Here is a 22,977-nt window from a genome sequence, read left to right on the forward strand (position 1 = left end):
AGACAGGGCCCTGTTTCAAAGAGACACACAGTCTGCTAGGGGAACAAGGAGGTTAACAGTTATAGCGTGGTAGAAGGACTTAGTGGAGGTGTGCGAAGGACATTGTCGAATACGGGAAGACTTTGAAGGGAAGATTTCCTGTGTATAGGAGGCTTGTCTTTCGGGGCCTAGGGAGAGCTCTTTTTAGGTGGAATTTATTGGATATGCTCTTAACCTCATCAACCAAAGTAACCCTGGTCTTTACAAGAAGTGTGGTAAGACTGTTCTGGCTAGAACATTCTAAACTGAAGAGGTCAATGAAAGAGGAAGAGAAAAGCAATTGACAAAAATAACACGAGGGTGTTGATAGCAACCTGACCCCGTGTAAGTACAGCTGAAGGGAACGCTGGCAGGGCGATGGGAGAGGGACTAAGGTCTGCACTACTGGACTTTGAGAAGCAGAGGCTGGACGGAGGGAAGGGTGTGAAGAGCTTCCATTCCTCATCCAGCAGGAGGCAAGGATCTGGACTGAGCTAGCAGCATTGGGGTGTGAGGTGCCGGATTGTGTCAGTGTACAGTGGAACTCCTCTGTGTTACTATATCGGGAAGTTGAGTGCTTCTGAAAGTCAGTGGCCTGTCACTTCGTTTTCTTGGGGGCCAGGGGATATGTGCACATGTGTAGGTGCCCATAGAGGCTAGAGATGTCAGACTCTTCTCTGCAAGGTCAGCACTGAGCCATCTCTCCAGTCCTGTTTGGTATGGACTTCTCCCCCTTAGAGCTACATAACAGTGGTGTGACTTACAGTGAGCACCATCTGACTCGATGATGCCTAGCATTTTGAAGTGTGATAAACTACTATCTTGTTAGCTAATACATTTGAGGACAAGAATAAGAGGAAAGAATTTCAGGCAGTTCTTTAATTTCTGGCTCAAGTGTGTTGATTCACTCAACAAAATATGGAAGAGAAAGATATTGTTGTGGAGTATTTACCAGAGAGACTGCTCAGACATGGGTTTGAGCCAATAGAGTCTTTATTAGCCAGCCAGTGACTACACTGGGTGTTCAGGATCCCAGTGTAGCCCCTAGCCTTTCTCAGGGTGAGCTTTTAAGCACAGAAACCATGTCCTGTGTTGACCTACTTCAGTTAACAAGAATATTTAGCCAGAAGCAGAACTACAGAAGCCAAAAAAGCAAAGTTAGTGCATTTAGAGACTTTCCCAGAACTGTGGACTTGGATGGATTAGGTCTATGTTTTCATCTTGGCAGGTGGTGCTGAGTTTTACAGCCTGAATGGTACTTCCCCATCGAGTCAGCTGTGCTGAGGTCTGGGGCCCTGTTACAGACATTGCAATATCTTCTAGCATAATTAGTGATCTATATTTGAATCTACCTTGCTGGCTGCCCAGGCTCACTGGGTGTAACCACTGACTGAGCTCCCTGTCCACCTCAGGGGTCTGGAAGGAGACCTTACTTGTGTACTTACCTTCTCAAATTATTAGTTGGTCCCCAAACATGGATGGTATTAGTCGTAGATAAAGAGAGAATGCTGTCTAGGGAACTTTAATTCTATCAGATATGTTCCCTTTATCTGACTTAATCTTCATGTGGCCCAACACCCATGAGATCTCAGCAGGAACATTTCCAGTTCAGAATGTAGCCAATGGCTATCCAGATAGCAGAGGTAAGGTCAGGTTTAATCAAAGCTGTGTTTGTTTTGAGTCTAGCTGTAACCACAGTCATATCCACCTAGGTCATGTTTACCTCAGTCATGTTTTAGCAGGTAGTTCTAGAGCTCTGTAGAGGTGACATACAAAATGAGTGTGGCCACTGTGGGGTGCATGCATGTCTCTAGTACACACCTGTACTCTCAGCACCTGGAAGACTGAGGCAGGGGTCTGGATGCCAGTTTCAGACTAGTTTGCATGACAACAAGGGAGACGCTTTGGAAAAAGTTAAAAAAAAAAAAAAAGGAGTGGGGAGCTTAGGGGATAGGCAGTAAAATACTTGCTGCATAAACAGGACCTGAGTTTGATCCTCAGCATCCACATTAAAAAAATCTGGGCATGGGGGCTGGAGAGATGACTTGGTGGTTAAGAGCACTGGCTGCTCTTCCAGAGGACCTGGGTTCAGTTTCCAGCACCCACATGGCAGCTCACACCTGTCTGTAACTCTAGTTCCAGGGCATCCGACACCCTCACACAGATACACATGCAGACAAAACACCAATGAATATAAAACTAAATTTAAAAAATCTAGGCATGGACGTACATGCTTGTAATCTCAGTGCTAGCAAGATGGAGTTCACTGGCCAGTCTAGCCTAGTTGGTGAGCCCCAGCACCCTCTCTCAAAAAACAGCAGCAACAAGGTGGACCGCCTTTCTGAGAATGTATACACACATTCAGCCTCCAAAATCAAATAAAAGCAAGATGAGAATGTGAGCTACTGTGGGAGTTGCAACTGACCACATATCTCTGGCATTAAAACCCATGTGCAAACAGGTAAGGTTTGTTTCTTAAGGAGCTGGTGCTTGGAGTACCCGGAGAAACTGGACTTGTACAGTTGTAAGCAGATTTGATTCAGTGGAATCGCTCACTACTTGAAAGTGTCCTCATCTTGATTTAGAATATTGTTTTATCTTGCTCCCTTCTACTTCACTTTTTTGTAATCCAGACCTCTGGGGTCAGGTTCTTGGCACTGCCTCCCTCCTTCATGCTCTAACCCATTCCCAGGGCCTGATATCACCTTTAGGCTGCCAACTCCTACATGTTCCTAGCTCTGATCTGTACTCTGTTCATATGCATTTGTCCTGCTTCTGTACTTGACATCTCTACTTGACTCAGTCATTACAACTTAATGTGTCCACGCTGACTCTGAATTTACCCCCAAGCCTTTCACATCCTCTGCATTCCCATGGCCACCTATCTCACATTGTTACTTAGTTCAAAAAAGCTAAGCTTTCCTTTATTCCATTTGCTCTCCCCATGCCAGTCAACTCTGCTTTCAAAATACAACCCCACATCCGACCCCCTCTTATCATTTCACCCTTTTCTCTTGGTCCGAGCCACCTACCTCTCTAGCCTAACTAAGGCAGTACTTTCCTGGTGGGCCTCCTTGCTTCCTTCCCCACCCTTGAGTGTCTCCACAGAGACTGCCATCATTTAGCACTAGCTGTCATCCCAACATCTGTTTCAAAACATCCCAAGGCTCTGTGTGACCCTCCACAGAGGCAGTGGCATTGACTGCACTTGTCTGTTCTTTTAGTTTTCAAACACCCAGGTCTGACTTCAGTGTCAGATTCTTTTCAGGTCTCAGCTCTACAAGTTCTTATTATAATGTTAGGTGCTAGGGACTAAGTCTAGGGCCTTTGAACACACTGAGCAAGTGCTTATAATAAGGCCGAATCCCCAACCCAAGTCCACTGATGACTAATGGTGGAGTTGACAGTAAATGAACTATTTGAGCCACCATTTCCTTGAGTAGAACGAGATAGTGTCAGAGCCAGTCCAAGACCCAGGGAAACACTGTTCACACCCTCCAGCCCAGTGTCTGCCAGATGGCCTCTGGGCTCAGTGAGACCCTGTCTCCCTTGCTGATTGTGGTGTCACATGGCCTCTTTGCCCCACCCTTTCATTACCTATTGTCTGGGCCTGGACGCTCTTGCTTCTGTAGTTTAGCCTTAGTGTGGTGTGGATGTGGGACAGGTAAGGCCAGACCCTGCCTTGGAATATTATCCAGCACTGTTTCTTTCCAAGTCTGGGTGTCTCACCTGTAATCTCAGGACTTGGGGACAGGCAGGAGGATCATATGAGTACAAGGCTAGCCTCAGCTACATAGTTTCAGGTTAGCCTTGTCTACAGTGTGAGACAGTGTCTTAAAAATGAAACAAAGGCCAGGCGGTGGTGGCGCACGCCTTTAATCCCAGCACTTGGGAGGCAGAGCCAGGCGGATCTCTGTGAGTTCGAGGCCAGCCTGGGCTACCAAGTGAGTCCCAGGAAAGGCGCAAAGCTACACAGAGAAACCCTGTCTTGAAAAACCAAAAAAAAAAAAAAAAAAAAAAAAAATGAGACAAAGAAGGGTTTACTGGTGCCTGTGGTGGGGGTGTGATGACTCACGCCTTTAATCCCAGCACTTGGGGGACAGAGACAGGCAGATCCCTGAGTTAGAGGCCAGCCTGGTCTACAGAGTGAGTTTTAGGACAGCTGGGGCTACACAGAGAAACCCTGTCCCAGGGGGGAAAAAGTTTCTTTCTGTGGCATACTATCCGTCTAACTGCTGAATCCAGAACCTGTCTGGAAAGCTTTTGTCCTTGCCTAGGGCCTCCCTCACACTCTTAAAATTCCTCTCACACTGGCTGCCTCCCCATTCCCTGGCATAGCCTCGGTCTTACTACCTCGTTTCTTTACAGTGACTGCCAGAACCATCTTTCTGAGAGAACCTGACCTAAACACATTGTCTTCATTTTTGGGTCCCAGTTCCTCAGGTCCTCATCCCCCTTAGAAATGCTATTGTATGTCTACACCTCCTTGTAGGTACAAAGAACCAGTCCTATAAAAGGCCATACTTGCTTGGAGCTGACAGTCAAGGGGCTCTTCATGATGTGGACCCCAGCCTGCTTTTTACAGTCTTCAACTCACTCCCAGCCCACCTCCAACCCCAGGCACTCAGCAGCGGGGTCTCTGCACCTCACAGAAACCCTCCGTGAATAATGCCTCCATCCAGGTTCAAGGGGAAGAAGAAAGCAGGTACCTCCTTTGAGAGTCCACAATGCCCCGCCCCTCGCCGCCCACTGTGAGATCTGTAAATCGAGGCCCCGTGCCTCTGTCCAAAGGCTCCTTAGCCCCTCCCCTGCCTTCGGGATTGTGAGCTAAGAGCCAGGCTAAAAGGCTGGACCCGCATCCATGCACCCTCTCCTGGGCTGGGCCCTCCACCTCAACATCAGCAGGAAAGAGTGCAGAGGGGGCCCCAGCCCCATCTAGGAATGTCTGATCTCCAGGTGAGCATTCCCCACTGACATGGAGCAGGTGGGGCAAGAAAGAGGGACAGGGACATCAGGCCAGTCAGCCCTTCGTCATCCGACAGAATTGGGTTTAACCGGGTTACCCGGACAACCCGCGCGGGAGGCTGGCGAGAGACCAGTGTTGTGACCTGTTCTCAAGAGACCAGGTCTCTGCAGGAGATGGCCTCTGGCCTCCAGGGAAAGGGTGGCAGTGTGCGTGATGAGGAACGACAAAAGACATCACTGCTGGAGAGCACACCTTCACCCTCACCCGCCACTCACGGCGGCGCCTGGTGAGGGAACCCTCTTCGTCATTCATTCCTCTTTCTAGAAACCCAGTCATGTGAGCTCTGCGATTCCGGTGCTGCTGCGGGTGGTTCTTACACTCACTATCAATTTCTGTTCCTCAATTTCTTCCCACCCCCTCTTCAATTTCGTTCCCAAACATCACAGGGCTGGCCCACAGTCACCTCTGGGTGAGCCCCATCTCAGACCTCACGGACTTGATCTCCAGTCACCCGGCTTTCGGGAGCCAGGACCTCGTATTTTTAATTCTCTTTGGCTACCACTCCCCTCCCCCCATCCTTAGAGATCCTGGTAAATATCACTATGTTGGTGAAATCCTCCCTGGCCCTTGCCCTTGCCCCAGACTTGGTCTTTGCATCCTGGTATACCCAGGGCAACTGGAACATGCCCTAGTTACACATAACACGTGTCTCTTCAAGCTCCTGAACAGTCCATCGAGACCGTATCTTCCGAGGGTGGCACATGGGTCTTGTTTTATTTACCAAATACACAAAGCGTGGCACAGGGAAGCATTGGAGAGAGTGAAAATGAGTAAACAATAAGGATTGGGCTGAAGGGGCTGTGGGAGCTTCATCAAAAATGAAGTCTAGCGAGAGGACCTAAGTGGTGTATTATATTAACTAACATTGAGCACTTTTATTGTCAGGCCTCATGCTTGACACAGGGGAACCCTGTCTGCATTCAAGTTGCGTCCCCTGTAAGAAAAAAGGAAGACAAGGTAGGCGAAGCCAGTAAAGAATGCCAGGTGACACACGGTGAGCACAAGAAGCCTTCCAAGACGAGCACTTACAGCTCGGGGGGTGTCAGGAACTCCTCAAGGAGGGCTAGCCTAAGACCTAAGGAAGGACCCCAGAGAGGGCTTTCAGCGGGCCTGGAGAAGGGGAGCTGAAGAGCTAAGCAGGGCTGGTGTGGGGCTGGGCTCCACAGAGGGATTCCAGACGCTGGCATGTGACCCAATCTGCTTGGAGCACAAGCCAGCGTCAGCTCCAGCCCTCCTCTGAAAACCTCCCCCGGGCAGGCCAGCCCCTGTCTGTGCTAATGTCTCTTCCATGCTGGGTTGCATCCTCTGCTTGACTGTCCTTGAGAGAGAATTCCCAGTCATCTTTGTGTCCACAGCACCAAGCATCAGATTTGCTCCTAAACAAGTATCCTGCTGTAGGAGTGAGTAGACTGCTCTCTATTTTTGTGGACTTAAACAGCCCTTCTCAAATCCCCATCCTTTTGCTGCTGGGAGATGTGTATGATTTTACAAATAGTATTTAAATAAGAAAGAAGAGACTCAGTTCAAGTCCTGGTTCCACCATTTCCTGAGACAAGCCCTTTCCTATTTGGATGTCGTGCTTTCCCATCTTGTAAGATCTATGCTTGTGTCTCGTTTCTCTAGACCAGTGGTTCTCAACCTTCCTAATGCTACAACCCATTAATACAGTTCTTCATGTTGTGGTGACCCCAACTATAAAATTATTCTCATTGCTACTTCATACTGTGATTTTGCAACTGTTATGAACTGTAATCTAAATATCTGATATGCAATCCCTGTGAAAGGGTTGTTCACCCCCTTACAGGGGTCATGACCCACATATTGAGAACCACTGCTCTAGACAGATAGACTGGCTGTATGTTCTTTGAAGGTAATGACTCAGGGGTTCTCTTAGCCTACACTAAGCATAGAGCCTGAGAAACAGTCTGTCCTGTTTCCTGGTAGATGGCAGAGTACAGAGGAAAAAACACTCAAGACAGAGCTGCATCTCATCCTGTAACTTCAGAGTGACCTCTCCCAAGGCTTTCCCCTCTCTGCTGTGTTTGCCTTACTTGGGATATATAAGCAGGGATGACAACCCTTGTTTCATTGAGCTCCCAGAGCCAGTGGGAATCCCGGGTGTCCAGTGCTTTGTGAACAGGGTAGACAGTGTAGCAGAAGGCTAATCATCAATTAAGACTAAAACATCTATGAAGTAGTACAAGTGAGGCAATGTCTGGTTGCTGGAAGACTGGGCATCTGCTCAGAGAGGCAGAGACACAGGGGTGCTATTCAAGGAGATGGTAGGTGGGCTGGCAGGTGAACAGGTGCCTGGCTCAGGAACTGAGGTATATAGTCCTGTTGGGGTTGGCCTTAAATCAGGAGAGATGGCTGTGCAGATTCATCGAATGGGATGGTGCAGCCAAAATCTTCTCCCTTCATTCCCAGCTTTCCCGGGCTTACGTCATTTCCTATCTTAGGTGTTAATCCTGATGGCTTTGGTCACACAGCTGTTGATTCTTTTGGTGACTGAGGCTGCCTATGGGAACCACCCTTCAGTGATGTCTTGGAATATTCCAGTTCCAGCCCCAAGTCCAGCAGCCCCTCCCTGCCTTGGATATCTTGGTGGCAGGTTTTATTTTGTTTTGTTTTAAAGCGAGCATAGTTTGTCTCAATCCCTTTTTAATTTTTAATTTTAAGGTTTTTTTTTGAGGCAGGGGCTCACTATGTAGCTTTATCTTCTTGAATATTTACAATGTAGACTAGGCTGGCCTTGAACTCACAGAGATCCCCCTGCCTCTGCCTCAGGTGCTAAGATTAAAGGTGTGCCACCACATCTGGCCTTGTCTCAATTCTTGCTCAGACCTTAAGGGCTGGAACTGTCCAGAGAGCCTGCTTGGGGGCCAAGGCCAAGCCTCGAAATGAGTGAAGGATTAAAGAGAAAGTGGATATACGAACGAGAATCTCCTCATACCACTCAAGGGTAGGGCTGCTTTGTGTGGCTGATGTGTTATCCCATCAGTGGGGCTTGTCTGTCTCAGAGAGGACACAAGCAGTTGATGTGTAAGGAGCATATTTGTTTGGACATGGTGTAAAAACAGAGTCAAGACTGTTTGTGAAGATGGATAAGCCAGCTGGTTCCCTGCTGCTGTAAGAGATGTCATGGGTGGTCAAAGGCCTGGATGTGGCCTGTCCTGGCATGCAGAGGCTATGGTAAGGCTATCCCAGTGAACTCCTTAGTCCTAGCCTCCAAACTACCCACTGCTGGGGTCAGAAGCAGCAGCAGATTGAGGACCAAGCATCAGGGTTTGCTTTCATTCACTGTGTGACTTTGAGCAGATGTCTCCAGTTTGCTGAAGTTGTTTCCTCATTTATAAACTAGGGGAAGAAAGAGTATACCCTTTAAGCTGGCCCAGACCAGAGGAAAGAACACAGTGGAAGGTGCTGGGGAGCCACCGAATGCTGTCCACATCCATTCTGTGAAGTTGATTTCCTTCTCTGTTGGAGATAGGACCAGTGTTGTGGTGTGCCCTGAGATCTCTGAGGGAGTGAGCATAGCCTCTCTCAAGTCAACCATTAATCTATGACAAGGCTCTGTCTCTCAGATGGATGCCTTTGAGGTGTCAAAAGGCTCCTGGGAGGATGTCTGTGCTGTGGGGCCAGGGCAAGGGAGGATGGGATGACAATGTGAGTTCATCTACCCCGCTGCTAAGCTTTCCCAAACCTTGTCTTTAACTCTGGTGTCTTCACTAACTTGTAGTCTCAGTCAGTGAGATAGAGTGTGGAGAGCGTTCGGTTCTGTGATGGGGTCTCTGGGAGCCTCTCTGGAGGCCCCCCTTGACCTTGGGAACCCTGTACACCTCTCTTCTGGGCCGTAGGTCAGCGCATCTTGAGCCATGAGCAGACCATTTCTCAGATGACTGAACTTTCCTGGAAGGATGTTATTAATGCCTTGTCTCTGGCCAACATGGTCCTGGGGCTCTTTTCCATCTTCTGCAGCTTCAGCAGGTAGGTCTGGGGCACAGCCTGCTCTTAGCTCAGAGGTGGAGCCTATGTCATGAGGAAGGGGAGGCAGACTAGAGACCTAGCCACTGTGGCTGAAGATCAACTTGGGGACAAGGACAGTATAGTGGCTTCAAAGTCAGGATGATGGCCTCCATGTTGCTATCAGTCTGATAAGTGACTTCAGCTAGGTCACATCTCTGAGCCTCCGTCTCTTTTTGTAGTATGAGGAGTTTGTGTTAAAATCTTTCCTATTCCTTCAGCTATAGCAGTTCAGAATGGCTAGTAGGAGAAAAAAATGCATAGTAGTATTCATAGTACCCCACCACCACCTCTCCCCCACAGAGCCCAGGAAAGTCTTGAACTCACTATGTGGCTTAGGCTGGCTTTGAACTTCTGATCCTTCTGCTTCCACCTCCCAACTCGGGGACTGTGGGTGTGAGCCACCAAGTGCTGGGATTGTAGGTGTAAGCCACCTCACTTGGCTTCGTTCATATTTTCTGGTTCTTGAATCAGAACATATGATTTGAACATCTGACATTAGCACTGTTCTGGAAATTCTGTCATACTTAGGTACCACCAAGAAAGTGGGAGAAATTTATATTCCTGTAAGTTGGATTCTATTTCGAGGCCTTTGGCAGGTCATCTCTTTAAAGAAAACTCTTTATGGTGTGCTCCTGATGTACTTGATTCTCCAGGCCTGGCATGTGACTTCTTTCTGTATCTGTTTTTCAGCCATAAATTTGGAGTTTTGTAGTCTAATAAAGTGGGAGGAGGCACATCTGTGGCAGGAAAAACTCAGTTTAACCAAATCTTCTGAGAGGGTAATTTTATGTTACAATTATAAGTTCTGTTATTTTCATTTAGCCTCTGGCCCCTCTAGACACTCAGTTGTGGTCTAAGGAATGTTGAAGTTGCTTGGGGATGGCTGAGGTCAGGCTCTTTGCTTCTGCTGGGTCACCTAAGCACTGTGATCCAGTGCAGAGCTGGCAGTGGACCTCTGTGGGCAGGTTTTCTTTGGACTGTGTGGCTGCTCACAAAGGGACCATATGGGAGCATAGGATGGATGAGGTGAAATGAAGAATGTGAGGGCTAGAGGAACTCTGGGAAATTACTTAGAGTAGAGCCAGCATCAAATGTGAGAGAATGTGGGAAACACAGGGATCCTTGCCACACTTCAAACCCAAGAGAACTGTGGCAGACACTGGCTGACCCATACCACGTGAGCGATGCCAACACCTATTGCTAATCCACAGAAAATCAGCAAGCACATTCACCTTGGCAGCACCATTTGGTGTCTGGATGTAACAGACACCTGTAGACACTTTGTCCAAGAACACAGAATGCACAGTATCCTCAAGCTCTCTTGGAGGATTTCTTCTGCACTCTAGGCATATACAAGACTAGAAGTCATAAAGAAGGTGATTTTAGTCAAATGGAACTAAAGCTGAGAAACAGAAAGAATGCACAATCCTGACCCAGGATAGCTCCTGGGAGAGCACTTGCCTAGAATGTGTGAGGCCCAAGCTTCAGTCTCCAGTACTGAAGAAGAAAAGAAAAAAGTACCAGATGGTTAAGGTTGCAGGCAAGTTAGAATTGAGCCAGGTATGGTGGCATAAGCTTGTAATCCCAGAATTTGGGAGGTGGAGGCAGGAGGATCAAGAGTCTTCAGACCAGGGTTGGGGGAGATGGCTCAGATGATAGTGCTGTGGCACAAGCATGAGGGCCTGAGTTCAGTTCTTAGCTGCCATGTAAGAAAGCTGGCCATGTGGTGTGCATTCAGAATCCTGGTGCTGGGGAGGTGGAGACAGGAGAGTCTACAGGGCTCACTGGCCATCCAACCTTGCCAAACCAGTGAGCCCCAGGTCTCAGTGAGAAACCCTGTTTCACAAAATAGGGCCAGTGGCTCCTAAAGAACAGTTGTCTTAGTTACCTTTCCTATTGCTGTGATAAAACACCATGACAAAGGCAACTATAAAAGAAAGCATTCAGTTGGGTTTACAGTTTCCTAGGATGAGCGTTCAGGATGGCAGAGCAAAGGCACGTGTCAGAAATAGCTGAGGACTCCCATCTTGATCTGAACGCCAGAGGCAGAGAGAGAGACACTGGGAATGGCAGGAGTCTTTTGAAACTTCAAAGTCTGTCCCCATGACACATCTTCTTCAACAAGGCCACACTTAATCCTTCCCAAACAGTTCTACCAACTGGGGGACCATGTATTTGAACATATGAGCTATGGGGGACATTCTCATTCAAACCACCACAGAATGAAAGAAAGGAAAGGAGAGAAGAGAGGGAAGAGAAGAAAGGAGAGGAAGGCACAGCACAAATCCTTCATTTCACAAGCGGAGAAAGAGACAGAGAGACAAACAGTAATTTATCTGAAGAGTCACAGTGGGACAGTGGCAGAGGCTGCACTAGGAACTAGGAATGAGTCTGTGCCATCACATACACTGAGGCTTAAGAGTTGGAAGGGGCCGGGTGGTAGTGGTGCATGCCTTTAATCCCAGCACTTGGGAGGCAGAGGCAGGCGGATCTCTGAGTTTGAGGCCAGCCTGGTCTATGGAGAAAGTTTCAAGACAGCCAGGGCTACACAGAGAAACCCTGTCTCAAAATATCCTCCCCCCCTCAAAAAAAAAAAAAAAAAGAGTTGTAAGGGACCTTGGTGATTACTGGAGGTTGGGGGTGTCAGAGAACCTCTTTAAACTATGGTTTGGAGGCTGAAAAGCTGGCTCAGTGGTTAAGAGCACTGGCTGCTCTTCTAGAGAGCCTGGGTTTGATTATCAGCACCCACATGGTGTGGCTCACAGCCATCTGCAACTCATCCCATGAGATCCCACATCCTCTTCTGGTCTTCCTGGGCAATGCATTGGTGTGGTGCACAGACATATATGCAGGCAATAACAAGTCAGACACATAAAATCATACAAGCAATTATTAAAAAAGACTATGGTTAGGAGTTTGGGAGGGACAGAGCCTTATGTGAGGGTGTGTGTGAAACACTTACAGCAGTGTATACCAGAGGAGATGTGAGTGAGGGAATGCACATTGGTATGCTTATGTGTGAGGGTGTAGGAGTTTGTCAAGAGTGGGTGGTACGAGAAGCTACCCTGCTGGCCTGCACTCTAGGAAACCCCACTGTGCTTCTTGGATGCTGCTGATCAGCTTCCTGTTAGACATGGCAATAGGGACGATGACCAGACACCTCAACATCTGCCACAAATTGGGTGAGTCTGGACCTCAGCCCCCCTCTAGTCCCTACTCTGCATCCATCTCAGGCTGCCATCCATCCTCTACATCAGGCAGGCCTTCCTCAGTCACCCCCGATTGTTCATATGCCTCTGTTAACAGCGGAAGCAGTCCTGCCCCGGGAGTCAGGCTGTCTGCAGCCAGGAGCCATCTCCTGGGTTGGCTCTCTGCCCCATCTTTGCCCCGTCCTCACTGTAGGGTTTAGTCCTTATCTTCCTCACCCTCTGCTTTAATTCCATTTACTCTTCTTTTGATTGATGTGATTTTGCTGAAGATTTTGGTCTTGTGTTTATAGTGTATTATTATGTTATTTTGAGTTTTATGAGGTAAGATTTTACTTTGAGTTACTCAAGCAGTTTCTTTGCTGTTTATCCTTTCTTGCCTTCCAAGTGTTCACTGGGGTCACCTTCATTCTAAGTGAAGAATATCCTCTATAGATTTATTAGTGAAGTGAGGAGGATGGTGAGGGTCAGTGAGAAGATGAGAAACACCCCCAGGCAAAGCAGCTGGTTCAAAGTACCTCAAAATGTTTTCACGTAAGATTTTGCCTGAAAAAGGTCCTAAGGCTTGTGAACTTGGGTGCTAAGCCTTGCATGTTGAGTGATGAGGACCAGCAGAGGCAGAGCTGGGGGTGGGGGGACGACCCAGACTTCGATGTACAGGCCATCTTTAGGGAGCAGCTGCTGCCCTCTGAGACCCCAGCACCCCAACTGTCACTGCTCCAGCCACCTGAGAGAGGCTAGAGTGTAGACCACATGCCCGTAAGTTAACCTTGACCTCTGAAGCAGGACTTGAGCTGAATGATTTTGCTGTCTTCACCACCTTTGGCCTGGCTTCGGCTCTGCTGCTCGGTGTGGAAGGGCCTCTGAATGGGTTCCTGGCCGTCATCTATGTCTTAACCACGTCTTTCCGCCTGTGTTTCTATTCAACTGGTGAGTGGACCCCAGTCTATCTTAGGACTGTGACAGGGATCAAGGGGCAGGAGAAACTGTTGGGAACCAGAAGCCAGCGGCCACTCATGGACTCCCTCTTCCTCCTCATGAGCCCCGTGCCTACTGCAAGTTGAGGCTGTACTGGCAGAGCCCTGGTCTGGGAGAAATGAGCTCTTGCTTCTTGAGCAGCTATGGCTCTGTCCTGTATTGTATTTGTATGGAGCACTGCTTTGCACACTCTAGAAATGGGGTTCCCCAGTTCCCCCAAACAAGAGAACCTGGGATAAAGGGAGGGCAGCTGCCTTCCTAAGACCACACAGAAAGGGGGTGCAAACCCAGCACTGAGCTCAGACTGGCTTCCAAGGACTCTTTAAGGTGTGGGCACCCCTGGTCTACACTAATTGCCTGCTGTCCCCCAGAAACCAACACAAAGCCAAACCTGCACAGCATCTGCTAGTAATGACCAAATGAGCTACACCCTCCTCCCTACCCCTGGGCTAAGGGAATTTGGTAGCTCAGGGAGAGGAGCCCCAAAGTGACAGATGCCCTTGGAGCCAGGAAGCTGCTGACCCCATGATCTTTCCCTAGGAGGTCCCTCTGCATACAAAGGTCTACCCTGCCCCTACGCTTCCTGTGTTTTGGCCTCCACCTGCCTTCTGACTAAGGGCAACACGTTTATCCTCTGCTGCATGGCTTCACTCATGATTCTGTTCATGATCGACCAGAGTTGCTACCCACACGATGAGATCCTGGAGTCAGAGAACTGGAAAAAAGTGGTTTATATGGGAGGTGAGTTCAGCTAACTGCCACCAGATGTTTACCGTCACAGTGTCTCACAGCAGCTTCGTCCATTCACTTTGTCTCCTGAACTTCTCACCATCAGTGTTATCCAACATAGGACATAGTTACTATTTCTTAATGTCTGAAAATACTAAATGTACTCACCTCCATGGAGGACTTTTTCTTTATGCTCTAATTTCCAGTGCATAGAATTAGGCTGTGCTCAATAAATACCTACCTAATGTTAATGAGTTCAGTAGAATTTAGGGAATGTGTGCCTATGTGCTAGGTACAGGGAGTCAATCTGGTACTAGACAGTCCTTGTCTCAGGTAAGGAGAAAGTTACTGAAAACCAAAACAAACCAACAAATAAAAATGGCCAAAATAATTGGAAACAAACAAAACTGGGCACAGTGGCTTGTATTTGTAATTCTAGTTCTTGGGAGGCTGAGGCTGGAGGATCATTGCAAATTCAAGATATAGTGAGTTCCAGGACAGCCTGAGCTATAGAGTGAAATTCTGTCTAAAGCAATAAACAAAGTAACTACAAACAGTTTTGATGCTCTGGGAAAGTACAGGGTGCTCTCAGAGGGCGACTCATTTAGACTGAGATGGCGTGAGAGGAGGAGATGCTCTTTCTGTTTAAGTGAGATTGGAAAGATAAGCTCACGGATGAGTAGGAAGAATGGTTCAGGAGAGGACACTGTTTTGTGATGGCCGGGAGGCCAAGAAGGTGCTGGAAATGTCAGTGGAGCAGTGTGGCTGGAACTTGTGGGGGAAGACCCAGGTAGCAGGTGATAGATGGTCAGGGCGGCAGCTTCCAGACAACCATTGAACTGCAGTGAGGAGAACAGACAGCAGGTACCAGGAGGAGGTGTTCAGATGGTGGTGGCGTGATGGGTGAAGAGAGGCAACTGGGCTTGAGATAAGTATTGGAACTAGGGTTGACACTGAGGGAGGAAGTTCAAGCGTAAGCAGCTGAGCCTAGGTTCCAGCCTTCAGAGATGCTCGCCGGAGTTAGGGCTTCCTTCAGGGAGTATTGGTTTTTCTTTTTTTTTTTTTTTTTTTTTTTTTGGTTTTTCGAGACAGGGTTTCTCTGTGTAGCTTTGCGCCTTTCCTGGAACTCACTTGGTAGCCCAGGCTGGCCTCGAACTCACAGAGATCCGCCTGGCTCTGCCTCCCGAGTGCTGGGATTAAAGGCGTGCGCCACCACCGCCCGGCTGGTTTTTCTTTTATAATGTATGCAGTGAACAAGACAAGCATCCCTGGGGGCTGGAGTTTCTCCCATTATTCCTTTGCTGTGAATCCACTCTGGGTGGTTGTAGGGTATGTTTCCTTCAGGTGTATACCTTATGTGGCATTAGTACAGTATGCTTAACCAAGTTCTGGTGTGCTGGCTCTCCTGTGCCTAGGCAGAGGCAGAATGGCGAGGAGAGTCTGGGTTTGTAGCTAAACATACCTCAGTTGAAGCTCTGACTTCTGCACATAGTTGTATAAACTTGGGCTAACACCTCACCATTTTGAACTCAGTTTTCTTCACCTATAAATAAAGCTCCAAGTTGCTAGCTTATAGCCTCACTGAGATTGAATGAGGCAACGAGGTAGTTCTCTGGTGGCTCCTGGGCTATAAATGGCAATTGCTGCTCCATCTTTTCTTTTTATATTATTTTTTATTTTATTTTATTAAGATTTATTTATTTATTATGTATAGAGTATTCTGCCTGCATGTGTCCCTGCAGGCCAGAAGAGGGCACCAGATCTCATTACAGGTGGTTGTGAGCCACCATGTGGTTGCTGGGAATTGAACTCAGGACCTCTAGAGGAGCAGTCAGTGCCCTTAACCATTGAGCCATCTCTCCAGCCCCTGCTCCATCTTTTCTACCTCCCCTCTCCTAGCTCCTAGCAAGTGTTTCCCTCAGAGGTCACTGTTCCTGGAGTGTTCCCCTTTGCTCAAATAAACCATACACTTAGCATGAGACTCCTGGGCTGCATTGCTGTGTGAATTAAGGAGGAAATGGCACCTCACAGATTCTGACACCAGTTAATGTCAGTATTGTACACATTTCAAAGTGGATGCTGTTGATCTTCCGCTTGCCTGGGGGACAACTGGTTACCTCAGATTGAAGACCCTTCTTCCTACAGAGCTCCAGACTTCAAGAAGCTGGCCATGGCTAGTTTTGGAGAGATAATGCCATCTATTTTTTAGGACAGTTTTGGCTTTAAACATCGCCTCCTTGCCTCAGCAGATAAATGACTGCTCTCTAATTGCAGTATTCAAAACTCTAGCACATCTTAACTGATTCTTGTCCCCAGAAATGACCTTTTGTTAGGTCACCTGTCACGATCTAGCAGGATTTCACCAAATACATGGTGGTCAGGTTGGGGTTGTAGCCCGGTTGGAAGAGTACTTGCTTAGCCTGCACAGATCCCTGGGGTTTGATCTATAGTACTGCACACACTGGCTGTGGTGGTGCACACCTGTAAGCTCAGCACTCTGGAGGTGGGTCAGAAGTTCACAGTCATCCTCAGCTACATAGCAAGTTTGAGGTCAGCCTGTGTTACGTGAGAGCCTGTCATGAGACTATTGTTGCCCCATATTCTTATTAACTGAGGAAGACTGTCTAGTTTTTAAATGTCAGGCCTCTGTGTAGGTTACTTCCCCTCTATCATTTATGAGGAAGATAGATACAATTCTAAGTCATAGGAGTATTATGAAGTGAAGCAATCGGTAGTACCTAGCAGAGTAGCTAGTACTGAGTAGATGTGCCACTAATTTTGGAGTCCTTATGCCTGATAGTGTTTCATCTGCAATTCAGATGGTCTTGGGAGTTCCTGACTAGATCGAGGCTCAGCAATTTGTTAGCAGCGGCCTCAGGACTCAGCATGTACTCACAGCTAAAACCGGTTAGAACACAAGGATGTGGGCTGGTGACACATGACTTTAATCCTAGCACTCGGGAGGCAGAGGCAGCTGGAGCTCGAGTTCTAGGCCAGCCTGGTCTACAGAGCTGGTTCAAGGACAGCCAGGGCTAGAACAGAGAAACCTGTCTTGACAAACTGAAACAAACAAATAAAAAGAAGAAACAAGGATGTGGCTCAGGATCAGCAGAGGGCAAAGGTGCATGGGAAGTGACCACGAAATGAGATGCGGATTCCCAGAGTCCTCTCCAGGTGGCATCAGAGTCACATTCAATTCCCCAAGCCCTGAACTGCAGTCATTCACATGAAGCACTGTCTTCTAGGGAAGGTCATCAGAGACTCACTTAGGGACCCTCTGCCTAGCAGGTACCGAATTCCAGACTCCAGAAAGACAGTGGCTGCTCCGCACAGACCATGGACTTGCACAGTCTAGGCTAAGCGAGCCACTCTGCTTACTCAGAGATCTTGGTGTGAGAGCTGAGGTCATTCTGTAAGCAGTCTCAGGCATGTAACATTGCATGTTAAACTCCAAACAATCAGGAAGATTTTTTCCCCCAAGAAAAGGTTCTGGTCAACTTGATTCAGTCTTGGCCAGGACTTGGCTTCTGGTCTGAGATCAACAGAATGGACCCTGAGGTTGCATTAGCTTCCAATTAAGGGCTTACATATACTTACTAAACTGACCTTAAACATGGGGCTTCTGCCTCTCTTGGTGCTGTTTCCTCAGCTCTGTGAGTGACCTGTGAGGGACAGAGGGTGGGGTAGGAGCCATGTGAGGCACTTCATGAAACTGAGCGTCTGCTTCTCTCTTCACAGGTGTTATCATGCTGTTCCTCTCCCCATTCTCACTCACCGCCTTTTACTGCCTCATCTGGTCGCTCTCCTACATCTTCTTCCCAGATGCACTGTGGGGCAGGGGAATTTGTATTAAGCTCTAGCAAGGAGGAAACCACAGCTTCACCACTCCTGCTGGCTCTGTGGGCTCTGCACTTAGCATGCTGGATCAAGACCTGCCTCATCCTCACTAAAGCTTTCCTGGCACCTGTGTTCTCATATGCTATCTCTTGTCTTGAATCACAGCGACCCACAGTGCGCCCAGAAGCCTTTGCTTTTTTCTCCTTATTCAGGGTGCAGACTACCTTTTGGGAAATACTTGAAACAGGTTTTTTTGTTTGCTTTTTGTTTTTTTGAGACAGGTTTCTCTGTGTTGCCCAGGCTGTCCTGGAACTCACTCTGTAGGCTGGCCTTGAACTCAGAGATCTGCCTGTCTCTGCCTCTTGAGTGCTGGGATTAAAGGTGTGCACCACCACCACCCATTCTGGGTAATACTTGAATCAGTTATGTAGGATAAACTTTTGTTTCCAAGCTAAGTTTGGGCTGAGTTTGAGTTTCAGCTCAGGATTAGGAGTTCCAGGCCAGCCTTGGATACATGAGATGTTATCTCAAAAAATTGACTAGCAGCCCAAATGCATCACCTGGTGTATTAGTCAGGGTTCTCTATAGGAACAGAACAGATAGAATGAATCTGTCTCTGTCGGTTTGTTTATCTATCTATCTATCTATCTATCTATCTATCTATCTATCTATCTATGTGTAAAGGGGATTTATTAGAGTGGCTTATAGACTGTGATCCAGTTAGTCCAACAATGGCTGTCTACCAACAGAAATACCAAGAATCCAGTAGTTGTTCAGTCTATGAAGCTGGACGTCTCAGCTGGTCTTCAGTATATGACATAATCCTAAAGAAGTAGGCTCTAATGCCAGTGAAGGAATGGACTTGCTAGCGAGGGCAAGCAGGCAAAGAACAGAAGCTTCCTTCTCCCATGTGCTTTACTTCTATAGGCTGCCACCAGGTGTGGCCCAAATTAAAGGTGGAGCTTCCCACCTCAAAAAATCCTGATTAAAGGTGGGTCTTCTATCTTTAAATTAAGAAAATTCCACCAGGCATGGTGGCACATGCTTTTTTTTTTTTTTTTTTTTTTTTTGGTTTTTCAAGACAGGGTTTCTCTGTGTAATTTTGGTACCTGTCCTGGATCTCGCTCTGCCTCGAACCAGGCAGACTTCGAACTCACAGAGATCTGCCTGGCTCTGCCTCCCACCTTTAGTCCCAGCACTCGGGAGGCAGAGCCAGGTGGATCTCTGTGAGTTCGAGGCCAGCCTGGTCTACATAGAGAATTCCAGGATAGCCAGTACTACAAAGAGAGAACCTGTCTGAAAAAGAAGAAGGAAAAAAAAGAAAAAGAAAAATCCCTCACAGGTGTACCTGCTTGGGTTTAGTTAGTTCCAGATGTATCTGACAACCAAGACTAGCCATCACATCTGGCTTCCAGGGATCCCATTCTGTGTGTATCTTTTCTAAGTTCTCAAACACTAAACTCTACTCAGATGTCACTTTGTCTTGTGAAACTACAAATCAGATGGAAATACTGTATGCTCTTATATCGTATCTAAAGCTGCACCTTAAGGAGAATAACCAGGGAGCCCAGCTTCACTCTGGATTCTGTCTTCAGCTGGAACATCCAAAGGACTGCTGGCTAATTCTGCCTCTTCCCACACGGTGGCGCCTGAGCTCCTCTACAACGTGTCTGCCATTGGCGTCTTAAGAGTAGCATATATGTGGTCAATTTGCCTCAAATCTAAAACTAGATTTAAAAAAAAACAACTTGCAAATTAAGGAACAAAGGAAAATGCCAACATCATTACAGCTCTAGGTTAGAGGCTGGGAGCACCCTCTCTCCCAGGCTCTCTTCCCCAGTGCTCATTTCATCTCTTCTGCGGTCACTGTTAGACGGAGCTGTTATGTTCTGCTAGAACATTATTGCCTTTCATTTATGCTTATTTCTACTACCTGCCAAGGTGCCCAGCACTAAAAAAAAAAAAAAAAAAAAAAAAAAAAATGTTTACTTTGCAGATTTCCCTGTGGATTCTGAGATGTTATAAAGAAGGTTATTATAGAAACAGTACATCCACTTGGGGTCTTCCATGCTGAACACTCATGTCAGTGTGAGTCTACACTCACCCAAACACTCACAACTACTGTCACATGAGCTCTTAGGGACCAACAGCTAGCATGGCGCCTCCATAGAGTAGGTGTGAGGAAACAATGCTTGCGTTATTCTCAACCAATTCAATTCTGTTCAAAAACCTGATATTTGAGATTAGTCAATGGTGCCCTCACACTACTTCCGAGTTTTAACCAAATGATTTCTGGCTGTTTCTATGTTCAAAACAAACAAACAAACCCTCAAACAAGCACGCCTCTAGAATCGTGTCCGTTTTAAGTGGCAGGAGCAGAGTTAAGAAGGCGGCTTTGACAACTGAACTACTCAGCAACTGTAGCAGTAGTAACTCTCACTCTATTGGTTTGCTTCTGCCCCTTGGCTAGTGACATGGGGCAGTGCCAGGGCACCTGAGAGTTCCTTGCAGAGTCTGGCTGTCTCTCAGCAGGCTGGGCTCATCTGCCAGCTCACCTCAGCACCTTTATTTCCTAGAAAGCAGTTTTTCTGACATGCTTCCTGGGCTTCCACGTAAGCACAAAGGTAAAGGATGATGTGAGAGCTCATTCAGCACTCGGATGAAGTCAGGGAGGGAGTCTAGGCGGGTTTCTGGTCTAAACCCGGGGGGTGGGGGTGGAGATTGCTTTCTCAAAGCAATGCTCCATGTCTGAGTGGAAGCCTGTGACAGAACCCTATTGCTTTTGTAGGTCTGGCCCTGAGTGAAATGTTTAATCTCAAAGTCCATTTCCCCATTTCTAACCTGAAGATTTACTTTCCCCTGGGAGGTCAAACATACAAGCTAGGGCAGGTCCAACTGGGTTTTCCTGAAGTGTGAACTGAGTGTGCCTGTCATTTCAAGAAAAAGTTCTGTGGGGAGAGGGGTGTGTTTTGGGAGGCGGGAGAGACAGCTCCGCAGTTACGAACACTGCCTGCTTTTGCAGAGGACTTAGATTTTGTTTCCAGCATCAACATGTTAGTGCACAATTAGCTGTGACCCCAGTTTCAGGAATCCCATGCCCTCTTCTGGCCTCTGTGGGCACATACATACATGCAAACAAATACTCGGAATACATGGTTTAAAATGTGGGCTTTCATATGAAAACTGGAATTTTGGAAAACTCGGATGTCATGAAATAGAATATGTAACTATGTAAGGATGTGTTGCATTTGTTTATGCTGCAGTTGCTTAACTGTGTGGGGATGTGTTACTGTTTTACCTTGCCTGCCTGGAGCACCTGATTGGTCTAGTGGAGGGCTAGATGGCTGGTGACTGGGCAGAACAGGATAGGCGGGGCTGGCGGGCAGAGAGAAAAGGGAAGCCAGCCAGCCAGCTGCCAGCCAGCCAGGTGCAGAGAAAGCAGGAAAGCAGGATGGACAGTATGTAGATGAGGTAAATGAGCCTCGGGGCTGCACATGGGTTAATAGAAATGGGTTGATTTGAATTTAAAAAGGGCTAGCTGGAAACAAGCCTACGCTAGGGCTGAGCATTTGTGGTTGATAGTAAGTCCCTGTGTCAGGATTTTGGGCTGGTGGTCCAAGAAAGCCAGCTACACTCAGGTCTACAATTGTGCGCTTAATTCCTTCCTAATGCTCAAGCGTTTTCCAATGGGATCAGCAGGATATAAACCAACATGTAATTTTCTCTTTAGTTTTTCTTCTTTTAGACTGAAATGTTCAAATTTTATTGTCATAAACACCATTTACATTCTCTGGGTTGTCAGGCTTCATAAGTAAGATGAGATTTTTTTTAACCCATTCTTTTCCTGGACTTTTAAATTCATCATTTAACTCAGTGGTTCTCAAACTTCCTAATGCTGTGGCCCTTTAATACAGTCCCTCATGTTGTGGTGACGCAACCATAAAATTATTTTCATTGCTACTCCATAACTAATTTTGCTACTGTTATGAATCGTAACGTAAGTATCTGTGTTTTCTAATGTCTTAGGGTTGTTTGACCTGCAAGGGGATCATGACCCACAGGTTAAAACCACTGATTTAATTGGATCCATATTTTGAAGGACAGATAAATGGAGTAATTTAACAACTCCTTCAATTTAAAAAAATATTTTAGTTTTTAGCTAGGCATTGTGACAAATGCCCTTAATCCCATCACTTGCTCAGCATTGCAGTAACCCTGCTGTGAACATGTTGGTGTCAATTACATTCCTGAAGCACATGTCAGAGACAACTTTAACCTCTACCCGAGAAGAGGCAGCTAGGTGACAGGTGTTTGGTTCCTAAGGTTCCAGTCTGAACTTTCCCCTTGCAACCTGACTCTAGGCCTGGGGAAGTAGCCCCAAGATGAAAACCGAAAAGTATCTGGCCTGCCCTCCCAGAGCTGCTGTTAGCTGCAGTCACAGGATGGCTAGTGGCTGAAACGGGACTAAAGGTCACGTGTACTTACGTGTGTGACTGGACACCTGTGACCAGCAGGGTCTAGAACAGCACTGGAAGTAGCATGTGGTCTTGTTTTTCAAGACAGGGTTTCTCTGTGTAGTCCTGGCTGTCCTGGAACTCACTCTGTAGACCAGGTTGGCTTTGAACTCAGAGATCTTCCTGCTTCTGCCTCCAGAGTGCTGGGATTAAAGGCGTGTGCCACCACGCCCGCCTCGTGTTTTTTTTTCTCTACTACCTGCTCATGTAGGAGGGAATATGCTTTCTGCTTTTTTTGAAGGGGAAGGAAGGAAGAGAGGGAAGAAGGGAGGAAGGAAGAAAGGAAGGAAGGAAGGAAGGAAGGAAGGAGGGAGGGAGGAAGGAAGGAGGGAGGGAGGGAGAAAAGGAAGGAGGAAAGAGGAAGGGAGGAAGGAAGGAGGAAGGGAGGAAGGAGGAAGGAGGGAGGGAGGGAGGGAGGAAGGAAAGGAGGAAGGAAGAGGAAGAAGGAGGGAGGGAAGGGAGGAAGAGAGGGAGGAAAGAAGGAAAGAAGGAGGAGGAAGGAAGGAGGGAGGGAGGAAGGGAAGGAGGAAGGAAGGAGGGAGGGAGGAAGGAAGGGTGGGTGGGTGGTCTACAGTCCTCCCTGATCAGAGTCTCACAGAAACAGTAAGAACAGTGGGAAGCGGCTCCCAGGGTGTAGATAAAC

At 47.5% G+C, this 22,977-nt stretch overlaps 1 protein-coding gene across 3 annotated transcripts; it reads left to right on the forward strand.

Moving 5' to 3' along the window:
* The first annotated feature begins 2,538 nt into the window (after positions 1 to 2,538).
* Tmem269 (transmembrane protein 269) lies at positions 2,539 to 21,609 on the forward strand. Of its 3 annotated transcripts, XM_052718809.1 has the most exons (7): positions 2,539 to 4,974; positions 5,930 to 6,001; positions 8,902 to 9,031; positions 12,155 to 12,252; positions 13,060 to 13,206; positions 13,795 to 13,995; positions 17,722 to 21,609. In XM_052718809.1, exons 2-7 carry the CDS (start codon positions 5,935 to 5,937, stop codon positions 17,841 to 17,843), a joined length of 765 nt encoding a protein of 254 aa, XP_052574769.1. In that variant the 5' UTR covers positions 2,539 to 4,974; positions 5,930 to 5,934; the 3' UTR covers positions 17,844 to 21,609. The 3 variants fall into 3 exon arrangements, with proteins under 3 accessions (XP_052574769.1, XP_052574768.1, XP_052574770.1); XM_052718808.1 differs by having other exon boundaries at positions 2,539 to 6,001; XM_052718810.1 differs by having other exon boundaries at positions 2,539 to 6,001; positions 13,063 to 13,206.
* Positions 21,610 to 22,977: the final 1,368 nt, after the last annotated feature.

Source organism: Peromyscus californicus, unplaced genomic scaffold (genome assembly GCF_007827085.1).
Source record: "Peromyscus californicus insignis strain IS unplaced genomic scaffold, ASM782708v3 Scaffold_5__1_contigs__length_169319896, whole genome shotgun sequence".
NCBI lineage: Eukaryota > Metazoa > Chordata > Mammalia > Rodentia > Cricetidae > Peromyscus > Peromyscus californicus.